General features: G+C 38.5%; 1 protein-coding gene across 2 annotated transcripts in view; it reads right to left on the reverse strand.

Moving 5' to 3' along the window:
• Positions 1-20,494, reverse strand: part of LOC150089498 (O-acyltransferase like protein-like) — a 201,657-nt gene that overhangs the window by 22,886 nt on the left and 158,277 nt on the right. The window contains exon 13 of one of the 2 annotated variants that reach the window (XM_090368626.1): positions 8,593-8,779. In XM_090368626.1, the coding sequence (XP_090224752.1) occupies positions 8,593-8,779 (187 nt within the window). Of the gene's footprint in view, positions 1-8,592; positions 8,780-20,494 lie in introns of those variants that run through there. The other variant, XR_016546670.1, reaches the window with a different exon arrangement.

The raw sequence follows: 20,494 nt of genomic DNA on the forward strand, positions 1-20,494 counted from the left end.
ACAGAGAAATTAATTAGAAAAGAACTCTATAATTATGAACAAAACATTTCTAAATTATAAGACGTTACTTGCAAAAATGACGGCAAAAAAAAAAGCAGAGCCTGTGGCAATGGGATGCAAGAAATCCAAAGGGTGAGAACTAGCAATGCAACTGGATCTCACAAATTGCTGCATTTTTGTTGTTAGTAAATCAATTTATCTTATGACTTTTAAAAAAATATAAATTGTTCTTCTTTATCAGTTTAGTATGGCTCACAAAAATCAGCATGGATGGACTCTGCATTATTCAAAGAATGTTTTTTTCACTGGTTTCTACCTTCTGTAAAGAAACACTTGAAAAAAATAAACTTACCTGAATAACACTTTTTCATATCTCAATTGTGAGGAACTTAAAAAAGGGAGACATAAAGGCCATATTTTTACCTCTGAATGTAATGTACTTGATCAAGGGAAATGTAGAATGCCTAAAGAGATGGCATAATGAAAGTTCAACTTCGGAAAAAATAGAAGACACCAATATAAATGTCTTCTTTTTTTCCAAAACTGAACTTTCACCTATGTCATCAATATTAAAGATGTGTTTATAATATAGCCCTAGCATGGAAGGAAACTACAAGCTAATGAATATAATTTATTTACTAATTTCTGGAAAATTGAAGTTTCTCAAAGCTTTACCACCAAATATAGTAAGCAGACGTAAAACAATGTTTTCCAACAAATCCGAGATGATTTGTTGGAAATTATGAATGAGGCAGAAAGCATGCATGCCAAGACAGAAAACAGGTGAGTCTAAATATGAAAAAGAGATTGAATAAAAGTCAGGGCCAAAAATTTCTCACATAGCCATCAAAAATTACCTAGATATAGATTTTCATTATATCAAGCAACTGATATGTTTAAGCCTAATTCAACAGTCAACAATAAATAAATATATACATAAAAAAAGAAAACCTCCCACATCACACTCCAATAATTTGTAAATTCTTCCTTGAATTTATTTAAACTGACTACTTCCCCAACAATAAATGGAAGCTTCTTCCAACGATCAACTATCCACTAGCTGAAGGAAAATCTCCACACATCTATCCTCCAAATATCTTCCTCAACTTGAATTTATACCCTTGATGTATGCAGTCTGAGCAAGAGGAAGAATACGATCAACCATGTTTCTACTCTCAGGGTAACTAAGAGTAGAAACAGGTGCATGTATCTTGCATGTACACCAATGCCACGAGTATAGTTAATATATTCGATAAGTTTGAAGTGCTAGTCAAGACATCAAAGGCAGATATTGTTGGTATATCAGAGACATGGTGTCACAAAAAAACATGAGCAGTGCAGAACTGGAATTTGGGGAGTACAATGTGTACAGAAAGGACAGACAAGACAAGACAGGACAGGACAGGATGGGAGGTGGGGTTATGCTATTAGTTAAGAAACACAAAATCTAAGGAAGTGTATCCAATTGATGTGGGTGGACAATGCAATGTTGAGTCTGTTTGGTGTGACATAAGCACTGGGAAAAGAAAAATTAGAGTAGGTGTGTATTATAGGCCTAATGAAGCTGATGAGCATAATGAGCAATTGTGCAGAGAAATAGAGTGGGCCAGTAAAACAGAGTGTCTTATAATGGGAGATTTTAATTTCCCAGATATTGACTGGAATTTGTGGGTTGGTCACTCACAAACAAGCAAGGCTTTTGTGGATTTATTGGATATGATTATTTTCTACAGCAGCATGTTCAGGAGGCAATTATAGGGAGTAATACTCTTGATCTGATTATCAGTAGTGATCCTTCATGCATCAAGAATCTGCAGATAAAGGAACCACTAGGTGGCAGTGATCACAGTGTACTGAAGTGGGATTTACTCAAAGAGGTAACTACCATCAAAGGTAAAGGAAAGGGTTTTTGCTTTCGTAAAGGTGACTACGGTGGTCTGAGACAGTATTTAAATTCTGTACAGTGGAATAAACTAATGATGTTACCAACAGCAAATTCAAAATGGGAAGCATTCAAAGAATTAATCTTGGAAGCTACTAGGCTTTTAATACCAACAAAGAAATATTGTTAAAGTTTTAGGCCTAAATGGATGTCAGATGAACTAATTAGACATGTGACAAAGAAGAAAAATGCATGGGGTACATATAAATTAACATGTGACACAGAAGCCTATGATAGATATAAGCTGGTCTGTAACCAAGTTACAAAGGAGGTTAGGCAGGCGAAGGCAGATTACGAGAAATCTTTGGCAAAGGATGCAAAGAAAAACAGCAAAGAGTTCTTTACTTATGTAAACTCTAGAACGAAGGGGATGAATCAGATTGGTCCACTTGATATCAATGGTTCAACTGTTGATGATCTTGCTAAGGTAGCTAACAAACTAAATGAATATTTTGCATTGACATTCACACATGAGGAGTTATTCAGGGAGGAGAATGCCAGAGGTGTATTCAACTCTGGCAGTAAGCTAAATAATCTTGTAATAACTTAGAGTAAAGTGGAGGAGAAATTGTTGAAGATAAACACAAGAAAGGCACCTGGGGTGGATGGAATCTATCCAGTTATATTAAAGGAGGCAGTAAATCAAGTAAGCAAATCCTTAGCCATAATTATGAGAGCTTCCCTGGACTCGGGGGAGGTACCCATGGACTGAAGATGTGCAAATGTGACCCCAATCCACAAAGGAGGATCAAAGGGGAAGACAAGTAATTACGACCTGTTAGTTTAACTTCTGTTCCAGGGAAATTAATGGAGGCACTGGTTAAAGAAGCATTGCAGGTCATCTAGACAAGACTTCAGTTATAGCTCGGACACAGCATGGGTTTGTTAAGGGGAAGTCTTGTCTGACTAATTTGATTGGATACTATGATGTAGTCACAAAGGAACTGGATGCAAAGAATAACTTTGATATCATATATTTGGACCTTAGAAAAGCCTTTGATACTGTTGCACATGGAAGACTGCTGCACAAATTGGAGCAGTGTGGCATTGGAGGCAAATTGCTGCTATGGATAAAGGGATGGTTGAGTGGGAGAAGACAGAGTGGTAAACAATGGACGCTGCTCTTCATGGACTAATGTTATTAGTGGAGTCCCTCAGGGTTCAGTGTTGGGTCCATTGTTGTTGTCTGTATGTATAAATGATATTGATGATGGTATATCAGGTTTAATGTCCAAGTTTGTAGACAATACGAAGGTTGGCAGGGTTGTTAATGACACTAATGACAGTACACTGCTGCAACAGGATCTAGAAAAGTTGAGCAGATGGGCTGAGAGGTGACAAATGAAGTTTAACATTGACAAATGTAAAATACTACATATGGGAAGCAGTAATCCCAGAGTAACATATGAACTCTGTGGTACCACACTGACAGTGGTAGAGAATGAAAAGGACCTGGGAGTAATTGTGCAGGCAGATATGTTTTTTGAGCAGTGCAGACGGGTTGCAAGAGTAGCTCATGGTGTCTTGTCAATGATATACAGGAATTTTTCTAGCAGGGATAAGGAGGTGATTATCCCCTTGTATGAGGCAATGGTCAGGCCACACCTTGAGTACTGTATACAGGTCTGGGGGCCTCAATTTAAGAAGGATGTAGAGCTGTTGGAAGAAGTACAGAGAAGGGCAACAAGATTAATGAATGGAACAAAGGGTTGCTGTTACGAAGAAAGGCTTAAGTTTTGCAAATTACAGTGTCTGGAGACTAGGTAGCTGTGAGGTGATCTGATTATGCTGTATAAAGCCTTAAATGGTTTAAGCATTCTCAATGCGGATGGGATTCTTCCTCTTGCTCAGAATAATCGCCTGAGAGGGCATTCAAATAGAGGAAAGACGGTTGTAGGATAGATGTGCGGAAGTTTGCCTTTAGCCAGCGGGTGATTGGTGGAACAATTGGTTGATTGGTGAGGGGAATGAAGGGATCCTCTTACCAAGAGAGGCTTAAGTTTTGCAAATTGCAGTAGCTGGAGAATAGGCACCTGCACGGTGATCTGATTGAGGTGTATAAGGCTTTGAATGGGTTGAGCACGGTGAATTCTGATGGGATCCTTCCACTTGTTCAGATTACGAACCTAAGGGGGCATAAAAATTCAAATTAAGAAAAGACAGATGTAGAATAGATGTGCGGAAATTTGCCTTTAGCCAGCGGGTAGTTAATTGCTAGAACAAACTTCCATCTGTCATGGAAGTTGATAGGTTAAATAAATTTAAGGAGGAACTGGACAGGCATTTGGAGGGAATGGTGTGATTTTCTTTTCTTTTTTTTGGCTGATGCTGCATTAGCTGATATACAGGAAACCCTTGATTAGTGCGGTTAATGAATCCTTGAAATATACCGCACATATTAAAACCGCACTAATCAAACTTAAGAAACAATGGGAATAATTATAATGAATCCTTGAAAATTATGAAATTGTAAAAACATATTTTTTCTTACTCAATACGTACCTATAATGCACTGCATAGTTCTTAAATTATTAAGGAATAAATTTAAAAAAGACAGTATGATTTAAATTTTATTTTTTGCAAAAAAACTTATCTAACTTCAATTGAACAGTGGTAGCTTTCTTCCTTTCCTCCATGATTTTGCGATAACAATCAATTTGCTTATCTAACCCTCGACGAACGTTCGCTTCTCTCTGCATCTGGATCAATCTCTAGTATGAGTTCTTTTGCTTTTTAAAGTGTATTAAATAGTTCAAGTTTTTTTGAATGAAATTTCTTTGGGAGCAAATTGCTTTTCTTCTGCTTCATTTTCGTCTTCTTCCTCGTATGCATGTTGATAATTCACTCTCGACATTACTTTTCTTCCAAACAGCTGCTCATTCTGTACAAATTTCAAATTCACCCTACCATGAAATATTGTTCTCACATCTGGGGCAGTGCCCCCAAAACCTCTCTCAGTCTTCAAAAATTTGCCTTCAGTCAGTGTAGTTTAAAGAAATTCAAAGAAAAACTAGATAAATTATTGAGAGGATGGCCAGGTGATCTGGGATTTTTTTTTGGATGATATTTCATAAGCTTGCTTTTTGCATTATTTGACACTACTAATATAAATCAGTCATTTAGAATTATTGACCTTACATTCACTATTTTCCCTGCTCTCTATTTCCTGTTTGAATTTTAATCCTAATTAGCCCTCTTTCTTCTGTTACTATTGTTTTGCTTTGATTATCTGCTTAGTTAATCTCTTTTATCCCATCCTTTCTGTATGCCCATACCATCTTAGGCCACCATAGTCGAGTGGTCAGGAGTGAGGGTGCATAGGTACACATGCCTAGAGTGACTGGGGTTCAAGCCCGTGACTGCTGAATACGGTGCTGTTTATTGTATTCTCTCTGTCTTGTGAACTCCTCTGTCTGTGTGGTTGTCTCGGGGTATAAACGGAAAATTTATTTATTATCTTAAATTTGGTTCACTTAACTTAGATTGGATATTTGTTACCCAAAGATTTTTTCTTTTTTATTTTGCTTAAGTCTCATTTACTTTTTGTCTTAATTTCCATTTTTTAAATAAATAGTGAAAAAATAAGACTTTTCATGAGCCTGGGACAGAGTTAACAACACCATTATTATTAATATATATTTTTTTTTCATATCTCATCAAATTTCAAAAATATTAAGAGTAAAGTCGAAAGGGGGGGATTTGGTGTCTCATCATTAAAGAATAATTGAAGGGAAAAAAAAAAAAACTATTACATTATGTCATATTTTTGGATCAAGATATACGATGAGGTGGAGTTGCACTGTACCAGATGGTTCTTCTTAGACATTAAAAATAACCTCATTTGCTTATTTCACCATATAGCCCAACTTTCCTATTTCAACCTGCAATCTTTTAACAGTACAGAATACGCTCCAAGCAACTACTTTGAACCTTGGTAGAACTTCATAAACAGCCACAGTGGACCTCTATGGCGACTATAGGTGTCACAGGCTGTCCCTGATACCGAAATAAAAGTTAATGGTCAGGAGACACCTCAGGACAGCCACTAGGGTGCTTCACAGTATCTTCTAACTACTTTGTTAGACTTTCATCAATGAAAGCATAAATTCAATGCAGAATTCATAGCAGCTAATGATGGAATACATGTTTTTAGCACATGTAAACTTAAGAAGACTGGATTAGTGTCTGAGACAAGCAACAATCTACTCATATTATTTTTATTCATTATTCTAAAATTAACTTTGTATTACATCAGAAATTCTAACTTGCTCATGATTGTGATTGTTGCCAACAGTTTGCAATTTTTTTCTATATTAATTAGGAGGACCCTTTTTTTCAATTTCCAATTTTTTTTTTATTAGTATCAAGTAATGCACTGACAAAATGATGCAAGGAGGCAAGCTTATGCAGAACCAGCTGAAAAATAAAATAAAAATAAATAAATCTACTCTTAAAAAATCTACTCATAAAAATTAGTGTTTATTTTTTACCAATTTCATTTACCTATTTCTTTCAAATATTTAGCTAATCTCTTCTTAAATTTCTATTATATTATATTACATAATTTGTTTAGGGCAATAGCCTTATATTATATTATAAAGTTAGTTTAGCTTCTGTTCCAGGGAAAATAATGGAGTCACAGATTAAAGCAGCAATGCAGTTATAGTTCAGACACAGCATGGGTTTGTTAAGGGGAAATCTTGCCTGACCAATTTGACTGGATACTACAATGTGGTTACAAAGGAACTGGATGCAAAAAATAATTTTGATATCATATACTTGAATTTCAGAAAAGCATTTGATACTGTTGCATATAAAAGACTGCTGTACAAATTGGAGCAATATGGCATTAAGGACATGTTGCTGCCTTGGATAAAGGGATGGTTGAGTAAGAGAAGACAGAGTGGTAATTAATGGACACTACTCTTCGTGGACTAATGTTATTACTGAAGTCCCCCAGGGTTCAGTGTTGGGCCCATTGTTGTTTTATATATTTATTAATGATATTGATGGAGGTATATCAGGCTTAATGTCCAAGTTTGCAGACGATATAAAGGTTGGCAGGGTTGTTAATGATAGCATGCTAATGCAACAGAATCTAGAAAACACTCAAGCGTAGCAGAGAACAAAAAAGACCTGGAGATAATTGTGCAGTTAGATAAAAAGTTTTCAGAGCACGGCAGACGGGCTGCAAGAGCAACTCATGGGATCTTGTTAATGATATACAGGAACTTTGCTAGCAGGGATACGGAGGTGATTATCCCTTTCCATAAGGCAATGGTCAGGCCACATCTTGAGTACTGCATGCAGGTCTGGCTGGAGGCCTCATTTTAGGAAGGATGTAGAGCTGCTTGAACAAGTACAGAGAAGGGCAATGAGATTGGTGAGGGGAACAAAGGGTTGCCCTTACCAAGAAAGGCTTAAGTTCTGCAAATTACAGTGTCTGGAGACTAGGCACCTGTGAGGTAATCTGATTGAGATGTGTAAGGCTTTGAATTGTTCAAGCAAGCTCAATGCTGATGATTCTTCCTCTTGTTCAGATTACACACTTGAGGGGGTATAAATTCAAATTCAGGAAAGACAGTTGGCAAAATAGATGTGCAGAAATTTGCTTTTAGCCAGTGAGTGGTTGACTGCCGGAACAAATTTCCATCTGTCATTGTGGAAGTTGATAGTCTAAATAGATTCAAGGAAGAACTGGACAAACTTTTGGAGCAACTGGATTTTGGAGTAAATGGTGAAATGGGAAGGTTTTTTTTTTTTTTTGGGTGATGTTGTATAAGCTTGCTTTCTTGCATCATATGACACTGCTAATTCTAATAAGCTTCCAACCTCCACAAAAGTAGATGGGAGTTTATTCCATCAGACAATTGCTCTTTGACTAAAGAAAAATTTTTGTACATTTAATTTACAATCATCACCTCTTGATTTAAATTTATGACAGGTATTTATATTTGAAATTAGTAAAAGAAATAAAGTCAAATTATTAACATCAATAAAATCACTGTTTTCATATATCTGTAATACATCAAGTATCATATAACTCTCCTCTCTAACAATTCTATTGACCACCTGTCTAGGTCTACTTTTAATACAGATCTAGCTTTATACAGCATACTCCAGAACTGGGTTCATCCCTAAACAGCATATGCAGATTTTACTTCCATATTAGCGATAACTAAGTAATGCATATTATACACTGCAGTGGAAAATTGCATTGTGAAATGCAGTAAATTATTTTAAAGTTCTTTGCCACTTTTATCTATTTATATATGCTTTTTTGTTCTGTTCAGTTACATAATATTTGATAATGAAAAATATTCACATTTCTTCACCTATTGAATTGAACATGTTTTTTTTTTTTCTGATGCTATATAAACTTGCTGCTTAGCCTCATTTGCCAATGCTAATTACAAAATCTCAAAAAAAATAAGCACTACACACTGCTCATTCAAAGTCTTACTTTCAGTTTACATAGCATTTTTAATCATTTAAACTGAAAAGCTGTGTTATATAGTAAAATTTAAGTAGTTAACCTTTTTAATTAATTCTTGAATTTAAAATTTAAGTGCTTTGATCACCATGAAAAAAAATTAAATGAAATCTTTTTGCCACCTCTGATTAATTATATATTTTATTATATACATTACCAGCCCTTCCAGTAATGCACATGAATATAAGCCATCCAATTCCTGCAGCCCATGCTGTCCGATGCAGTACTGCATAAGTCACTGTTATTCCCATATCTGGTAAAAATCCTCTGCTCCATTCATAGGTAGAATACAATACAGTAATATTGCAAGTAATGGCAAGAGACCACCCTATTATCTGGAAAATCTAGAAACAAAAATATTAATATACTTAGTATATAAGTGTATATAGCAAGGTTAGTATAAAGGAAAATTATTTATTGTAATAGAAAAAAGCAGTGATAGAAGTCAAAATTTGAAATGAAGAAAGGGATATGGAAATTGTAATACAGTCTCTAATACATTTTTAAAATGTATTAGAGAAAGAGTGCAGCATTCAAAATGTGGTTGCCAAGCTTAGAAAATATTAGCATAAGGAAGAATGAAATTTAAAAAGCAAATGAAGAGTACAGAATAAGAAAATTATTTCTTAATGCAATTCTGATGAAATTCTAATTAGTAATAAATTATAGATTATAATTAAAATACACAAATTAAATATTAATGTACAGGGAGGGTCAAGCTTTATAAAACAAGATTATAAAACAAAAAAAATAAAACAAATATATAAAAGTATAAAAATTAGTTTTTTTCAAGGTCTAAAGGATGTAGATATGGATATATTAAAACAACCATATTCATTAATATCACAAAGATTAAAAGGAATAAATTATCACAGCCAACATCTTCAAGGGACTACATCCACCATAATCTATCCAGAACAGAGTGTTTCATACCAATACAGAGACAATAAAGGATCTAAATTAGAAAATGGCTAGTAAAGTAATTTAATAAATCATCATTATTGATCAGGATGATATTCCTGATGCTATGTAATTAATACTGATTTTATATTATTAGAAGATTAAAATGTACCTGAATAAATAACAAGATGAGTTGAAATGCATAATTATATGTCTATAACTGAAAATTAATTTTGGAGTGTGGAAAAAAGGAAAGAGGCACAGAGGTAAAAAAAAAAAAAAGATAAAGGTAATTGAAAACTATGCTACAGATTATTGAATAGTGGCAGTTTTTTTGCCAAATTTTTTTTAATATTTTAATTCTATATATTTATGATCAGCATATTAAATTACATTTAGAGCTTATAAGGGTTATTAAAGTACATTTTAAACCTTACACGGGTTGTTTAAAAGTTTGCTGCTTAGCATAGAGGGAATTATTATCTTATGTTTAGTTTACACTATGACTGCAGCAATGACAAGTACACTATGAAAATACTGTAGTAATAATTCAGCATGGGTTTGTTAAGGGGAAGTCTTGTCTGACCAATCTGATTCGATACTATGATGTCGTCGCAAAGGAACTGGATGCAAAAAATAATATTGATATCATATACTTGAATTTCAGGAAAGCTTTTGATACTGTTGCGCATAGAAGACTGCTGTACAAATTGGAGCGGTATAGCATTAAGGGCAAACTGCTACAATGGATAAAGGGATGGTTGAGTGAGAGACAACAGAGGATGGTAATAAATGGACACTGCTCTTCGTGGACTAATGTTATTAGTGGAGTCCCCCCATGGTTCAGTGTTGGGCCCAGTGTTGTTCTGTTTATTTATCAATGATATCGATGAAGGTATATCAGGTTTAATGTCAAAGTGTGCAGATGATACAAAGGTTGGCAGAGTTGTTAATGACAGTAAAGATAGTATGCAGCAGGATCTAGAAAAGCTGGGCATATTGGCTGAGAAGTGGCAACTGAAGTTTAACATTGACAAATGCAAAGTACTGCATTTGGGTAGCAGTAACCACAGAAAAATGTACCAAATAATTGTGTGGTACTACATTCAGGGTAGTGGAAAATTAAAAGGACATGGGGGCAGGGGATGAGCTGTGAATATTTTAACAATGGGCTCGCAGTTTTGTTAACTTTTTGATGTGAAACATTCTTGGGGATTCCTGCTGAGTAATTCTGATCGGTCATGGAAGTGACATCATTCGCAGCTTCCGCCAGAGACACTTCCATATTCACACTATTAGTCTGTGCCGAGCACTCACTAGTAGCGTGATTAGAGCACGTGACGTATTTTTTGTGACCAGTATGATATCTCGAGTCAGCCTGGTCACCATGCTGCTCCCTTAATCATGATACCTGAATATGATAGTATCTCGAGTTCTAACATTTTAGAATTTTTGAATAGTATGACTTCACAATTATACTTCTTGAAGTAAGTATGATTGCAACAATCATACTGCAGTAAGTATGTTTGCAACAATACGAGTATTTGTCATATGACTGCAACAATACAGGACCAGGGTATGTCTGCCAGAGGGGCAAAGGTAGATGACGTTGTAGGGCAGATATCATCATTTAAGGGCACAAAAGGTGATATTGTTGTACACGTTGGCACAAATGATATTAAGAGTAGGATACCGGGGGAATTACTTAACAAGTACAGGTCAATGTTGAAAAAAAGCCGTGAGTTAGGGTTGAGTGAATTTGAACGTGTCTGAAATTCTGCCCAGACACGATAGGGAGGAGTATATGGAGAGCCTTGTCAATCAATTTGGCTCTGGAGAGATTGTGCTAGGCTCAAGGGGTAGAATTTTTCTCAGCCTGGCTTGTTAACAGGAGAGACTGCTTCTACAGGGAAGGGATACACTTAAATAGAAAGGGTGCAAGAATATCTGCTGATGCTATCGAGGCAGTGTTAGGTGGGTCGGAAAACTTCTGGCTTGGAGGATACACGGACTAAGAGATTAACAGTAGCTGCTGGCAGAGGTGAAAGTGATTCTTGCACTGCTTCTATTGAAATGAGCAGCAGCCTGGAAAGCAAGGCAATGGGGATTTTCAGGACTGCTGGGAGTTATAGTGGAACAAATCAATACATGGGCTGTGTTAGAGTAACTAAGAGTAGAAACGGGTGCATATATACTTGCATATACACCAATGCTAGGAGTATAGTTAATAAATTTGATGAGGGCAGATATTGTTGGGATATCAGAGACACGGTATTACACAGATGTAAGCAGTTCAGAATTGGAATTTGGGGAGTACATTGCATACGGGAAGGATAGACAGGACAGGAAAGGAGGAGGCGTTATGCTGTTAGTTAAGAAACACAAAATCTAAGGAAGTGCATCCAATTGATGTTGGTGACAATGCAATGTTGAGTCTGTTTGGTGTGACATAAGCACTAGGAAAGAAAAAATGAGAGTAGGTGTGTTATAGGCCTAATGAATCTGATGAGTATAATGAGCAATTGTGCAGAGAAATAGAGTGGGCCAGTAAATCAAGGTGTCTTATAATGGGGGATTTCAATTTCCCAGAGATTGACTGGAATTTGTGGGTTGGTCACTCACACTAGCAAGGCTTTTGTGGATTTATTGGATGATTGTTTTCTACAGTAGCATGTTCCGGAGGCAACTAGAGGGAGTAATACTCTTGATCTGATTATCAGTAGTGATTGTTCATGCATTAAGAATCTGCAGATAAAGGAACCACTAGGTGGCAGTGATCACAGTGTGCTGAAATGGGATTTACTCAAAGAGGTAACTACCATCATGTGTAAAGGGTTTGTTTGTTTTAGAGTTTTATGGCGCATTAGCATCTAAGGCTATAATGCACCAAGTCAAAAAGATGTAGAATATAAAACTATAAAATTAAAATTGTTTGTATATTATTGTAAAAGAATATATGATATAAAATGTTCATATAGCATAAAACGATAAAAATATTCTAGATAGAATTATTTAAATTAATAAGTTGTAAAAACTTAAAAATAGCTGACACGTTGTCATTGTCCGATAAAACCTGTCTGAGTGTATAAGGTTCAGACAGATGGCTAAAACATAAACGGCAGTCATTATAAAAGGATGGACATTCAATTAAAATATGACGGACTGTTAAAATGGTGTCACAATTTCTAGACATAGGACGATTGTCTGCCCTCAGCAGATAGCAATGTGTCAAGTGACAATGTCCTATGCAGAGCTGAGATAGAAAAACTTCCTCTTTTCGGTTCCTGCGCAGACTAGACTGCCAATGTTCAATTACAGGCTTAATCTCATATAACTTGTTTGTAGCCTGTCCATGCCATGTGTGTTGCCATTGGGATACCAGTTTCTTTCGAATTACTGGCCTGTAGTCTGTATAGGGGACTAACAGGCAAGAGTTAAATAGGTTCGCTGATTTGGCTGCAGTGTTTGCCAAATCATTACCTGAGATCCCAATGTGGCCTGGGATCCAGCAGAAACGAACATCAAATTCGAATTGTGCAAGGAAGTGCAGCTTCTGCTGTATCCGGGTCAGGACAGGATGAGGGTTGAACCTCATCGATGATAAAGCCTGCAGTGAACTCAGAGAATCGGTATATATAATATATTTTTTGTGGTGGGTGGTTTGTATACGATCTAAGGCTAGCTCAACCGCGTGCAGCTCTGCAGTGAACACACTGCATTCGTTGGAGATCTGCTCAGATACTGTGGTGTCTGGGAAAACAGCTGCAGATCTGACAGACATTTCTGACCTCGAGCCATCTGTGTAGACGGGCAAGAAGTCAGCATGTTCCGAGCGCTGTGCTAAAAAGAGCTGCAGGTAGACGGTGGATGGAGTACTGTCCTTTCTCCAATTGTTAAGGGAAAAGTTGTAGTTTGGGACACGAGCATGCCAGGGTGGAAAAGGTTGCCCTGGTGATGGGGCAACATTGTCTAATGTGATATTCAGATCATTGAGTAGCCTTTGGATATGAATACCGAATGGTTGATTGGCAGTCTGGCAATTGTTGTACAGATTTTCCCAACGTGGCTCAAAAACGGGTGTCCACGTCAGATGGTCTGGCAGGGATTTCAGTTTCAAAGCATACTGTAGAGACAACTGTTTCCTGCAAAGCGATAACGAGGGCTCATTCGCTTTGACATAGAGGCTATGGACAGGAGAAGTTCGAAATGCTCCAGTGGCAATACGGACCGCCTGATGGTGGATAGGATCCAACCATCGGAGTACGCTGAGTCTAGAGGATGCATATACCTGGCGCCCGTAATCTAACTTAGATCATATGAGTGCACGATAGAGGCACAAAAGGATACATCGGTCAGCACCCCAAGAATGTGAAGAGATTGCACGTAGGATATTCAAGTCTCTCATGCACTTCGCACATAGTTGACGGATGTGTTCTAGAAAGGTCAGCTTTCTATCGAATATAAGCCCCAAAAATCTAGTCTCAGGTACTACTGGGATAGCATTATGTCCAAGCCTCAGCTCAGGTTCAGGGTGAAGATTGTGCTTTCTGCAAAAATGCATGCAAACAGTCTTTTGTGGAGAGAACCTGAACCCGTTATTCATTGCCCATGAGTTCAAATGGTCAATGGCACGTTGCAGTTGCCTCTCAATTACCCTCATGTTGCAGGAATGACAGAATATGCTAAAATCGTCAACATAGAGGGCACAGTTTACAGTTGGAGGAAGTTGTTCTGTGATGGAATTCACTTTAATGGCAAAAAGTGTAACACTTAAAATGGATCCTTGAGGTACTCCCTCCTCTTGGCTAAAAGAGCGAGAGAATAGATCCTACACGGACTTGGAAAGAACGATAACATAAAAAGTTTTTAATAAAATTGGGGAGATTACCTTTAAGGCCGATGCTGTAGAGGTCTTTTAAAATTCCAAATCTCCAAGTAGTGTCATACGCTTTTTCCATATCGAAGAACACTGACACCAGGTGTTCTCGTTTTAAAAAGGCATATCGAATGGAAGTTTCGGGCCTGATTACATGGTCCAAAGTTGACCTATTCCTACGGAAGCCGCACTGAAATCTGGAGAGGAACCCATTAGCCTCCAAATACCAGATAAGGCAGGCATTGACCATTCTCTCCAGAATTTTGCACAGACAGCTAGTCAGAGCAATAGGACGGTAATTCATTGGGAGTTTAGGATCCTTTCCTGGCTTAGGAAAGGCAAACACGATTGCCTTATGCCAGGAATCCAGAAACTGCTCTTCTTGAAATATTCTGTTATATAGAAAAAGCAGTTGGTCCATGGATTTTGCAGACAGATGTTTGATCATATCATAATAGATAAGATCTGGTCCAGCAGCAGCACTTGCCTTGGTAAGAGTTAGAGCTGTTTCTAACTCTTCCGTGGTAACGGGCCCGTTATAGGGATGAGACCTTTTAGATTTAAAGTTAATTGGCTGCTTTTCAAATTTATCTTTCCAGACCAGAAATTCTGGGGAGTAGGCAGATGTTGACGAGATGGCAGAAAAGGTCTCCCCAAGTACATTGGCTATTGCAGTTGGGTCTGCAATAACACATCCATTATACTCCAGGACCGATGAAGGGTGTGATGTATATTTACCCTTAATTTTCCGGATTTTGTCCCAAATAGCTTTAATGCTGGTTGACTGGGTAATAGTGGATGTAAAGCGGATCCACGACTCCTTTTGGCTCTGACGACGAATATATCATGCTTTCGCACGTGCACGTTTGAAGGCTAAGAGATTGGCTGTGGTAGGAAATCGTCGGAATATTCGGAATATTTTTGCTGCTGTGCATTCAGTATTCCACCAAAGTTTTGGAAATGGCAGAAACCGGGTAGATGTTTTCGGAACTGTAGCTGCATGGACAATTCTTTCTATGATGTATGCCACTGCGTCATTGATAGGCTCCTGACTGACTGTACTGATGTTAAAGTCTACCAGGTGTTCCAGTCAGCCTGATCAATTTTCCATCGCGGTAACCTGAAAGGTGAGCATGGCATCCCTTTAAGTAGGCTGGTTATCACAGGGAAGTGATCACTTCCATAAAGATTCTCCTCTACCTCCCAAGTGATTGAAGGAAGGAGAGAGAGAGAGAGAGAGGGGGAGCATATAGAGAGAGAGAGAGGTCAATAGCAGAGAATGTATGGGTAGGCGTGTGGAAAAAGGTGTTAGTTCCCACATTTAGAAGGGGTAGGTCATTGAGCATATGCTCTATGACACGTCCCCTTCCATTAACATTTACACTACCCCACAGGGAGTTATGTCCATTAAAATCGCCCAGGAGTAAGACAGGAGTAGGCAGCTGCACAATGAGATCATTAAGGTCTCTCTGGGAGATATCAGCCCCCAGGTGGCAAATAAACTGAGCAGACTGTTATTAAGAACCCTACCATAAGGCGAACCGCTACCGCTTCTATGTTGGTGGTGAGCGCAATAGTTTGATATGAGGTATGGTTGCCCAGAATTATAGCAACACCCCCCCATGAGCAGGTCCACTCCCAGTTCTGTCCTTTCGAATGATAGTAGTGTTACGAAGGGTTTTCATTTGCCTTCAGGTATGTCTCTTGTAAGCAAAAGCAGACTGGCTCATGCTTTTGCAGAAAGGCCTTGATGTCATCATTGTTTCGCTGGAATCCACGACAGTTCCACTGTAGGAATTTAGCCATTATTTTGGCTTGGTGGGTCCATCAGGCGGCTTCCGAGGTGCTGAGGGCTTACCTTTTTCAGTCTTGGACCAGCGTCCATTTCCTCCTCAGCAAAGAGCTCCAAAACTGAATCTTCGGGTACCTCCTTCTGCTCGACATCCATGTTTTCTTGGGTACTAGGGGGTACTTCACCTTTCTTATTCTTTTCTTTCGCAATTGCTTTTGTTACTTGTGGAGCAATAGGAGGTACCGATATAGGAGTGGCAGCTGATTGATCTTTAGCAGAGATAAGAGATAACGTGCGATGGGAGTGAATGATTCTTTTGGAGGAATGGTTATGTCCGTCTGAGTTCCGATGGAACATCTCCCTGCTACCTTCTGGGCGTAGGTAGGTTTGTTGATATTCAGGGGTTTCACCGATTTCCTTGCCTCCTGGTATGGTATATTTAGCTCTGCCTTCAGCCGTTGAATTTCTTCTTTCCACCTCTGGCATGCTCGTGAGTAGGCTGGGTGTTCTCCCTCCCAGTTAATGCAGGTGGGTTTTTCAGCTGAACATGCTGTTGTTTCGTGGTCCTTTGCACCACATTGAGCGCATGCAAGGACTCCACGGCAGGTCATTTGAGAATGTCCAGACTTCTGGCATTTAAAACACCGTAAAGGGTTCGGAACATATGGACGCACTGGACAGTTGATGTAGCCAGCTTTAATCTCATCAGGAGGTTTAGGCGAGTTAAAAGTCCAAATACGGAGGATGCGGAAAGGTCAGGGAATGACCACCGCATATCCTGGAGCAATATGGCCTTAGTTGCTAATGCTCCTAAAAACCAAATAACAAACAAACGAGTTAAAAGTCAGGATAGTGCTCCTGGTTTTAACAAGTTTCCCATCCCTACGCGCATTAATTCTCTTGACGGCAGTAACTCCCTGTGGTTTCAATTCAAAGCAGATTTCCTCCTCGGTTACGTCGAGAAGGTCCCACTCCGAAATGACACCTCTCGATGAATTGAGTGTTCTATGTGGTGTCACTGTTATGGGTACTCCTCCAATTGATGTTGCGCAGAGTAGCTGCTCAAACTGCCTGTCAGTTTTAGTTTCAATTAAGAGGTCTCCAGAATGGAGCCTCTTAACTGATTTGGGTGACCCTGCTAACCCATCTAACCCTTTTTATATAAAGAAGGGTGACATTTTGCCAATCGGTTTTTCGTTAGTAGAATGAATAATTAAAAACCTTGGGACAGGCCCTGATAATGTTTCAGTTCGCTGCCTCTTTGTAGTAATAATGCTATCTGTATCTCCGTCTATGTTTTCATGATAGAGACCGGGTTGTGGCCAATGAAGAGGAAAATTTATCAGGATTCATGAAAGTTTAGAATGGTTCAGTGCCCAGGCTCCCCACCCACAACGGAGCCCGAAGGGACACTCACTACCCGGCATGCAATAAATGCGCTCAGGAGTGGAACGCCAGGGCTACCCAGGCACCATACCCGCACCGCCACCAGCCTGAATCCTGTCCCCCAGACCATGAGGGTAGGGGCATGGCACTGACACGGTTGACCCTCGCAGGTGAGCCTACTAGCTGATTGATCCTAGCTGGGCCTTCCAGGACCACCCGTCTTGTCGAAGCAGGGGCCAAAGTGGTGTATTGAAGCTGGACCCCCCAACCACCAGGATCCTCCTTTCCGAATTTCCACGGGTCGCAGCGCACGGCAAACATGCCAGATTCCATTGATTTAAGCCTGGAACCCGGGCTGTGGATCCCAGTGATGCTAGTCTGGAAGTCCAGCAGAGTCACTGGGAGGTCCCCTCACCACGTACAGGTGCCCACATTGAGGGGCATGTAAAGGGAAGGGTCTTTGCTTTCGTAAAGGTGACTACAGTGGAATGAAACAATATTTAAAATCTATACGGTGGGACCAACTGATCATGTTACCAACAACAAATTCAAAATGGAAAGCATTCAGGGAGGTAATCTTGGAAGCTACTAGGCTTTTCATACCAACTAAGAAATATTGTTCAAGATTTAGAACTAAATGGATGTCAGATGAACTAATTAGACATGTGGCAGAGAAGAAAAATGCATGGGATACATATAAATTAATAGGACACAGAAGTCTATGATAGATAAAAGCTGGTCTGTAACCAAGTCACAAAGGAGGTTAGGTGGGCAAAGACAGATTACGAGAAATCTTTGGCAAAGGATGCAAAGAAAAACAGCAAAGAGTTTTTACTTATGTAAACTCTAGAAGGAAGGGGATGAATCAGATTGGTCCACTTGATATCGATGGTGATCCTGCTCAGGTAGCTAACAAACTAAACGTGTATTTTGCATCTACATTCACACACAAGGAGTTATTCAGGAAGGGAAATGCCAGAGGTGAAGTAAACTCTGGTAGTGAGCTAGATGATTTTGTAATAACAGAGAGGAAAGTGGAGGAGAAATTTTTGAAGATAAACATAAGAAAGGCACCTGGGGTGGATGGAATCTATCCAGTTATATTAAAGGAGGCAGGAAAGGAAGTAAGCAAACCCTTAGCCATAATTATGAGAGGTTCCTTGGCCTTAGAGGAGGTACCCATGGATTGGAGATGTGCAAATGTGACCCCAATCCACAAAGGAGGATCAAAGGGAGACACAGGGAATTACAGACCTGTTAGTTTAACTTATGTTCCAGGGAAATTAATGGAGGCGCTGGTTAAAGAAGCATTACAGGATATCTAGACAAGACTTCAGTTATAGCTCGGACACATCATGGGTTTGTTAAAGGGAAGTCTTGTCTGATCAATTTGATTGGATACTATGATGCAGTAACAAAGGAAATGGATGCAAAGAATAATTTTGATATCATATATTTGGATCTTAGAAAGGCTTTTGATACTGTTGCACATGGAAGACTGATGCACAAATTGGAGCAGTGTGGCATTGGAGGCAAATTGCTGCTATGGATAAAGGGATGGTTGAGTGGGAGAAGACAGAGCGGTAATCAATGGATACTGCTCTTCGTGGACTAATGTCTATATTGTAACTATATAAGCTTGCTTTCTTGCATCATGTGCCTTTGTGGAGTCCCACAGGGTTCAGTGTTGGGTCCATTGTTGTTTTCTGTATTCATTAATGATACTGATGATGGTATATCAGGCTTAATGTCCAAGTTTGCAGATGATATGAAGGTCAACAGGGTTGTTAATGACACTAATGAAAGTACGTTGCTGCCAAAGGATCTAGAAAAGTTGAGCAGATGGGCTGAGAGGTGGGAACTGAAGTTTAACATTGAAAAATGTAAAGTACTGCATATGGGAAGCAGTAACCCCAGAGTACCATATCAACTGTGTGGTACTACACCGACAGCGGTAGAGAGTGAAAAGGACCTGGGGGGTAATTTTGCAGGGAGATGTGAAGTATTCTGACAGTGCAGACGGTCTGCAAGAGTAGCTCCTAGTGTCTTGCCAATGATATACAGAAATTTTTCTAGCAGGGATAAACAGGTGCGTATCCCCTTGTATAAGGCAATGGTTAGGCCACACCTTGAGTACTGTATACAGGTCTGGAGGCCTCATTTTAAGAAGGATGTAGAGCTGTTGGAACGAGTACAGAGAAGGGCAACAAGATTAATGACTGGAACAAATTGTTGCTCTTATGAAGAAAGGCTTAAGTTTTACAAATTATAGTGTCTGGAGAATCAGATCACTTTGCACCTGCAAGGTGATCTGATTTAGGTGTATAAAACTTTGAATGGTTGAGCATGCTCAATGCTGATGGGATTCTTCCTCTTGCTCAGAATAATCACCTGAGAGGGCATAAATTCAAATTCAGGAAAGACATAGGATAGATGTGTGGAAGTTTGCCTTCAGTCAGCGGGTGGTTGATTGCTGGAACAAACTTCCATCTGTCATTGTAGAAGTTGATAGCTTGATAGATTCAAGGCAGAACTAAACAAATATTTGGAGCGAGTGGATGGATGAAATAAGGGGTTTGTGTTTTTTTTTTGGCTGATGCTATATAAGCTTGCTTTCTTGCATCATGTGCCTTTGTTAATGCTAATACAAGTATTTGCATTAACAAAGAGACAAAAAAAAAAAAAAAAACAATACATCGCTTACTTTAGTTATCATAAATCCACTGTATCTTGTCTTTCAGAAATTATGAAAATTTTACAATACAAAACCTCTTTTACTTTGTACTCAATATAAAAATACCTAAAAGAAATGTGAAGGATTCATATAAAACCGTATACTGTGTGTGCTCGCCATACGTGCCACTTTTTTATTCATCTTTCTTTTTTTTTATGATAAATTCTTATCATAAAATATTACAGATAAATTTTTTTATGATAAAATTTTAATATTGCGAATAAAAAATAACATGAAATATTTCCCATATCACAAATAACAAAAATTATCACAAAACATTCTACAATATAAAAACAAATATTACATAAAAAACAAACTCTTCTAGAAAAGGTACACAAAAAGCACAGATTACATGAAAAAACATTATTATA

The sequence above is a fragment of the Mastigoproctus giganteus genome, chromosome 2 (genome assembly GCF_048544385.1).
Source record: "Mastigoproctus giganteus isolate SK-2022 chromosome 2, ASM4854438v1, whole genome shotgun sequence".
NCBI lineage: Eukaryota > Metazoa > Arthropoda > Arachnida > Uropygi > Thelyphonidae > Mastigoproctus > Mastigoproctus giganteus.